This window comes from Gossypium hirsutum, chromosome D01 (assembly GCF_007990345.1).
Source record: "Gossypium hirsutum isolate 1008001.06 chromosome D01, Gossypium_hirsutum_v2.1, whole genome shotgun sequence".
Taxonomy (NCBI): domain Eukaryota; kingdom Viridiplantae; phylum Streptophyta; class Magnoliopsida; order Malvales; family Malvaceae; genus Gossypium; species Gossypium hirsutum.
This window is the reverse complement of record NC_053437.1, coordinates 23,939,243-23,946,310: the sequence shown is the minus strand read 5'-3', so window position 1 is coordinate 23,946,310 and position 7,068 is coordinate 23,939,243. Positions and strand designations below refer to the sequence as shown.

The window sequence follows — 7,068 nt, the reverse complement described above, 5'->3', positions numbered from 1 at the left end:
GAAGTGTAGAGTTCAAGAAGGGATGTAAGGGAGGTTAAGAAATATGAAAAGGGAAACGCTGTGTAACTGCGGGTAGATGAAAGAGTGTTGGCAGTTGGAGAGACGTAAATGGGGGTAATGGGTTGGGCGGTTTGTAGAAACTTACAGGGTAAGTAGTGGGAAAAAGGGAAGAGGGTAAAGTAAAACTGGTTTTGAAGGAACCCTAGAATGACCTGGCCCTAAAAATTTTTGGCACTTACTTCATGGGCTTCCCGATCAGGATAAGGTCTAGCTATCCAAAATCTTTTCCTTGGACTTTTTCTCTCTTTTCAACCCATATTTTCTCTTGCTTCAATGTCTACTTACCCACTTCCTGTGGCATAATTTACTTTTGCATTGCTGGGGCAAACACTTATTGGTACTACATCTATTATGCTTGCACCTTCATTCTTTCTTTGTAATTCCTGTAAAATCTGTACACTAATAAAAAATATAACTAGAATTGAAAATAACATTAAGTAATTAAATATGAAAATCATAAAATCAAAATTAAAGTAAAACAAATAAAGAAAATAAATACATGAAAGAGATGTTAAGCTTAAACATCTCCAAAGTCAATGAATTGTTTGTCTCGATTTACATGAGCATCCCAATAGTGCTTTAAACATTGTCCATTGACTTTAAATGTGACCCCTGTCTGCATATCCTTGAAGTCCACTACTCAATGAGGGTATACTTTGGCTACTTTAAAGGGACTTGACCTGTGGGATTTCAGTTTTCTCGAGAACATTTTCAACCTTGAGTTGAATAACACCACCTGTTGTTCTGGTTCAAATTTCCGTGGCATAATTCTCTTATCATGCCAACGCTTGGTCTTCTCCTTATAAAGTTTAGCATTTTCATACTCATGTGCCCTGAATTCTTTCATTTCATTTAATTCCAACAATCTTCTATTGTAAGCAGCTTTCCACTCCATGTTCAATTACTTTATAGCCCAGTATGCCCTGTGCTCTAACTCAACCAGAAAAAGGCATGGTTTTTCGTAGACGAGCTTGAATGGTGACATTCCTAATGGGTTTTTGTAAGTAGTCTGATATGCCCATAAAGCTTCGTCTAGTCTTAAGGACCAATCCTTACGATTTGGATTAACAACTTTCTCCAAAATCTGCTTAATTTCCCTATTGGAACTTTTAGCTTGCCTGTTCGTTTGTGGATGATATGCTGTGACAATCTTTTGTTTTACTCCGTAATTTTGCAGGGTGTTGTCAATTGGCTTGCAATCGAAGTGAGATCCCTCATCACTAATGATGGATAGAGGTGTACCGAATCTCGTGAAGATGTTCTTGTGCAGGAACTTCATCATTGACCTGACATCATTGGTAGGCAAAAATATGAATTCTACCCATTTGGAGACATAATCTACTTCCACAAGTATGTATAAATTATCAAACGAGGGTGGAAATGGACCCATAAAGTCTATCCCTCCTAACATCGAACAACTCAATTTCTAGAATATTTTGTAGTGGCATTTCGTGTCTCCTTGACAGGTTGCCTGTTCTTTGACAACGATCGCTTGTATTATAAAATTCATGGGTGTGTTTGAACAAATTCGGCTAATAGAACCCAAATTTCGTGTCCCCTTTGTTGTGGTTCTTACTCTTCCAAAATACCCTCCATACGGGGCTGGATGACAATGTTGCAATACACTGTTCATCTCTTCATCAGGAATACATCTTTGAATTATTTGATCAACACATTTCCTATATATATAAGGCTCATCCCAATAGTAGAATCTTGCATCATTCAAGAATTTCTGTTTGCCCTGGCTATTCAGATCAGGTGGCAGCAATCCACTGACTAAGAAGTTTACAATATCGGCATACTAAGGCAATGTTGTGGCAATTAACAACTGCTCGTCTAGGAAGTCTTCTTTAATAAGCTTGTTATTGCCTTCTTCATTTCCAGCTTCTAATATTGATAGATGATCTGCCACTTGATTTTTAGTTCCCTTTCTGTCTCGAATCTCCAAATTAAACTCTTGCAGGAAGAGTGTCCACTGAATTAGTCTTGGCTTTGCATATTTCTTAGTCACTAAATACTTAATGACATAATGGTTTGTGTAAATCGTGACTTTTGTACCAACTAAATATGCTCAGAATTTATTGAATGCAAATACCATAGCCAATAATTCCTTTTCGGTAGTGGTGTAATAAAGTTAGACATCAGTTAGAGTCCGACTTGTATAATAGATTGTATGGAATATTTTGTCTTTCCTTTGCCCCAATACTGCTCCCACGGCATAATCATTGGCATCACACATGAGCTCGAATGGTAATATCCACTCAGAAGCTATTACAATTGGTACAACCACTAGTCACTTTTTTAACTTCTCGAAAGCTAATAAACAAGGTTTATCAAAGATGAAAGGTTTATTTTGTTCCAACAAGGCACACAAGGGCTTAGAGATCTTGGAAAAGTCTTTGATAAATCTCCTATAGCATCCAACATGTCCTAAAAAACTCCTAATTCCCTTAACACTCGTTGGAGGTGGCAGCTTCTTAATCACTTCAATTTTTGCCTTGTCAACTTCGATTCCTTTATAGGAAACCTTATGCCCTAGGACAATGCCTTATCTTACCATGAAATGACACTTCACCCAGTTTAAGATGAGGTTAGTCTCCTCACAGCGTTGAAGTACCAATTTTAAGTTGGACAAACAACCTTTGAAATCATTCCCAAATGCTGAGAAATCATCCATAAACACTTTGAGGAAATTTTCAACCATATATGAGAATATGGAAATCATGCACCATTGGAATGTTGCTGGCACATTACACAGACCGAAGGGCATTCTTCTAAAGTAAAATGTACCATACAGATAGGTGAATGTTGTATTTTCTTGATCCTCTAGGGCAATTGAAATCTGATTGTACCCAGAGTATCTATCTAAGAAATAGTAAAAGTCTTTTCCAGCTAATCGATCTAACATTCGGTCAATGAAGGGCAATAGAAAATGGTTATTCCTTGTGGCTTTGTTTAGCTTGCGATAGCCCATGCAGACTCGCCATCTCGTGACAGTTCATGTAAGTATAAGCTCATTATTGTCGTTACTGACCACGGTGACACCTCCCTTCTTTAGCACACATTGGACTGGACTCACCCAAGAGCTGTCAGAGATTGGGTAGATAATGCTAGCATCCAGCTATTTGATTATCTCTTTCTTCACCACCTCTTTCATAATGGGGTTAAACCTCCTTTGCTACTCAATAGAATTGCCATGGCAATCTTCCAGCAAAATTTTGTGCATGCAGAGTATGGGGTTGATTCCTTTAATATCTGCGATTTGTCCAACCTAATGCCTTTTTGAATTTCTTAAGCACAAATAATAACCTAACCTCTTGCTCATCAATCAGCTTAGCAGACAACCACAATTAGCATGTTATCCTTTCCTAAATATGTGTACTTTAACTGTAAAGGTAGAGGTTTTAACTCTAAGGACAGTGGTTTTTCTATGGAAAATTTAGAAGGGCTGAAAGTTCGAGCAGATAAATTTAATGTGTCAAACCTCTTTCCAGGTCTATCGACAATTTGTTTAGATTCCAGCAAATCATTGTTGTTTCCTAATGGTTCTTCATCATCAATATCAATTGAATCTAATTCATTATGCTCTTTGTCATGGCATTCTTTCTCAAATTCCTATTCCACAATGAAATCTAACAAACTAACAGCATGACACTCTTTGATATCATCAGCACATTTCAAAGCCTTGAAAACAATAAAAGTGATCTGTTGATCGTTCACCTTCATAATTAATTCTCCCTTTTGAACATCAATCACAGTCCTACCTGTTGTAAGGAAAGTTCTACCCATAATAATTGACACTTCTTTGTTAGCTTTACAGTCTTACACAATGAAATTAACAAGAAAAATGAATTTATCTACCCTTAGTAGGACATCATTGATTTTACCTTCTGGAATCAATATGATCGATTTGCCAATTGCAAGGTTCAGTGGCAGGTCTTGCAATTCCAAGTTTTTGAACACAGACATGGGCATAAGGTTAATGCTCATTCCTAAATCACACAAGGCCTTCCCAATATATTGGTTGCCAATTGAGTAAGGTATTGTGAAGCTTCCTGGGTCCTTCAACTTTGGAGGCAATTTATTTGTCAACATAGTAGTGCACCCTTCAGTGAGTGCGACTATTTCAAATTCTCCCAATCGTCTCTTATTTGAAAGTATGTCTTTCATAAACTTGACATAGTTAGGCATTTTCTCTAAGGCTTCCACCAAAGGTATATTGATGTGAAGTTGCTTAAGGACATCCAAGAATTTCCTGAAATGTTGGTCTTTGTGATTTTGAAAGCGTTAGGGAAATGGTGGGGGTGGGCAAAATTCAGGTTGTAATGATTGTTTTGCATAGGCATTATGTTTAGCAGTTCTATCTGAGTTTGCTTCGGCGTTGCTTGGTCCAATTTTCTCAGTTGTGGTAATTTTCTTGGGTGGTTCAAGGGTTTTGCTTGTAATTGTTTCTGAATTCACTGATTCAGGAACAACATTCTTAACAACTCTATATAGTTGTGTGCAACTTTTAAGAGTGACTGCTTTACAATATTCTTTTCCTTGTGGTTTTGCATTCTCGATATCATTAGGCAAAGTTCCTTGCGTTTTTAAGTTCAAAGCATTAGCTATTTATCCTAATTGAATCTCTAAAGCTCGTAATGATGATGCTTGGATCTGGATCACAATATCGTTTTTGGCCATATACTCATTTACTAGAGACTCAATAAATGAGGACGAAGATGATGTTTGTCATTGTTGAACTCATTGTTGAGGTGGTATAGACTGATTGAAACAAGGTGGAACATTCATGGTATTGGGCCTAATAGTAGTATTGGAATTTCCAGCTCCTTGATTGTTCTACCCAAAATTTGGGTGTTGTTTCCAACCAGGGTTATATGTGCTGGAATAAAAATTGTTGTTCCTATTGAGGTTGCCCATATAGTAGACAGATGCTGAGTTTAAGGGACACTCTTCAAACACGTAATCCTCACCGCAATAAATACAAGATGACCCAACTGCTTTCAGCTCTATCACCTCACTAGGCTTTTGCATGGTCTTTATCATGTTGGTTAAAGAAGATACCTGAGCAGTAAGTGAGGTAATAACATCAAGTTTGAATGATCCAACCACTCTCCTACCAATTCTGGCTCTTTTTGTAGGGTATTGATAATCATTATTGATGATTCTCTCCAAAATCTCGTAGTCTTCATTGTATGACTTATTCAACAAAGTTCCATTAGCTAAAACATCAACCACCATCTATGTCTGTGCATTCAAACCATTGTAGAACATCTCCATTTGGGTCCACTGTTGAAATACATGCATATGACATTTCCTAAGCAAATCTTTGAACCTTTCACATGCTTTATATAGTGTTTCATCCTCTAGTTGCTTGAAGGATGTTATTTCATTTCTTAGGTGGGTTATATCGCAGCAGAAATCTTTCAAAGGTATCATTCCATGATTCTACTATTCCAGATGGTAAACCATTGAGCCATGTTCTAGCATATTCTCTTAAATAATAGGGAACAATTTAAGTTTTAAGGCATTTTCAGGGACACCTTGCTTTCTGAAAGAATCACGGACCTCCAAGAAAAGTCTTAAGTGCAATTTGGGTTCTCCAATTGGCAAACTACCAAACTGACCAAGTGATTGAAACATCTAAAACATTACAGGTTTCAGTTCAAAGTAGGGAGCTTGAATTTGTGGCCTAACTATTCAAGGATTTAGGTTGTCTAAGATAGGCACTACATACTCTTGAATTGTCATATCCCGATCATCAAACATCTGAGTAATAAAAGGATTAATATTTGGAGCTCCTAGATTAAGTTGCTCATTCATAGCAGGTGGATTGTTACCGTCTTGATTCATTGCTTTTTATTCTCTTCTACTTCTTAGCAAGGTCTTTTCAATTTCTAGATCTAAGGGATAGAGTTCTTTAGTAGGAGTGCCTCTACACATACAACTAGTAACAGACCTGTTAAGATCACGAAACAAACAAATTAGCAACTAAACCTATAAAAATGGCAATAAAAAAACTAGAGCTACCAATCACCAATCCCCGAAAATGACGCCAAAAAATTGTCGCGTGTGAATATGATGTGAGAATTGTGCAAGTGTACATGTCGAATCAAGTAATAAAGTGATGAGTGAGTATCGTTCCTACGAGGATTGGATAAGGGCTCTTTGTCTAAGTTATCATAATTGAACAGAAAAGATAAATGTATCGAATGATGTTTAATGAAATTAAAATGAGATTAACACATTAGAAGTGAGAGTAATGAAATATAATAGCAAAGATTACCATTGTAACAAATCAAACAAGAATACTAAGGACTTTAGCAAGGTTGGAATATTGGTCGTGAAGGATGGAATTACTAAGGGGATCTATTCTAACCCTATGAATAATGTCGTGGAAAAATTATGGTGCACTTATTGTTCGATTGGGTACTAATGTGGTTTACCTCTGTCGAAACCAAGACCTTGGGCTACTCACCCCGAAGGCATTATATGTCTATGGGCTCGGGATTAGCAACTACTACTAAAGCTCAACCTTCTAAATCATATAAGGTAAGGCTCTATGTCTAGAGTTTACACGAGTATTTCACTTAACACTCACTTATATTACCAAACTTTGATCCAGGTAAACAAATCTTGTCGGTGTCAAGCTACCTTTAGACTTATTGAGCATTCATCAACACTCTCTTAAACATTTAAACAAAAACAACCATTGGGTAAAGTAGTAATATGAACCATATTAATTCATAAACATTAATAGAAGTTAAAACATCATCCAGAGTAAACCCCAACCGTATTAAGGGTGGGTTTGGATGGGCGATTGGGTGCGATGCGGTGCGTTTAGCTTACTTTTTATCTCACGCTACAGTATCACTACAGTATCTAATCTCACCGCCACCGTTATTTTTACACTAACCCCAGGTAAACGCACCGCCCATCCAAACTCACCCTAAGTTAACTTATGGATGGCTACACAAATTCAAGTTATTTTTGTTTCATCAATATCCC

The 7,068-nt window shown here is 37.0% G+C and overlaps 1 protein-coding gene across 1 annotated transcript; it reads right to left on the bottom strand.

Annotated features, from left to right (window-relative positions):
- Positions 1-961: 961 nt before the first annotated feature.
- LOC107921662 (uncharacterized) lies at positions 962-4,251 on the bottom strand. The gene is made up of 4 exons (XM_016851489.2): positions 3,948-4,251; positions 3,781-3,824; positions 3,545-3,675; positions 962-1,346 (listed from the first exon to the last, which is right to left on the bottom strand). The coding sequence occupies exons 1-4, from the start codon at positions 4,249-4,251 to the stop codon at positions 962-964; spliced, it is 864 nt and encodes a 287-aa protein (XP_016706978.2).
- Positions 4,252-7,068: the final 2,817 nt, after the last annotated feature.

Coding starts and splice junctions, on each gene's coding strand:
- LOC107921662 (XM_016851489.2), bottom strand. CDS start 4,251: ATGCCTAACTATGTCAAGTTTATGAAAGACATACTTTCAAATAAGAGA. Junction 3,825..3,947: donor GATCATATTGATTCCAGAAG/GTAAAATCAATG, acceptor TCCTTACAACAG/GTAGGACTGTGATTGATGTT. Junction 3,676..3,780: donor AGGGAGAATTAATTATGAAG/GTGAACGATCAA, acceptor ATTGTGGAATAG/GAATTTGAGAAAGAATGCCA.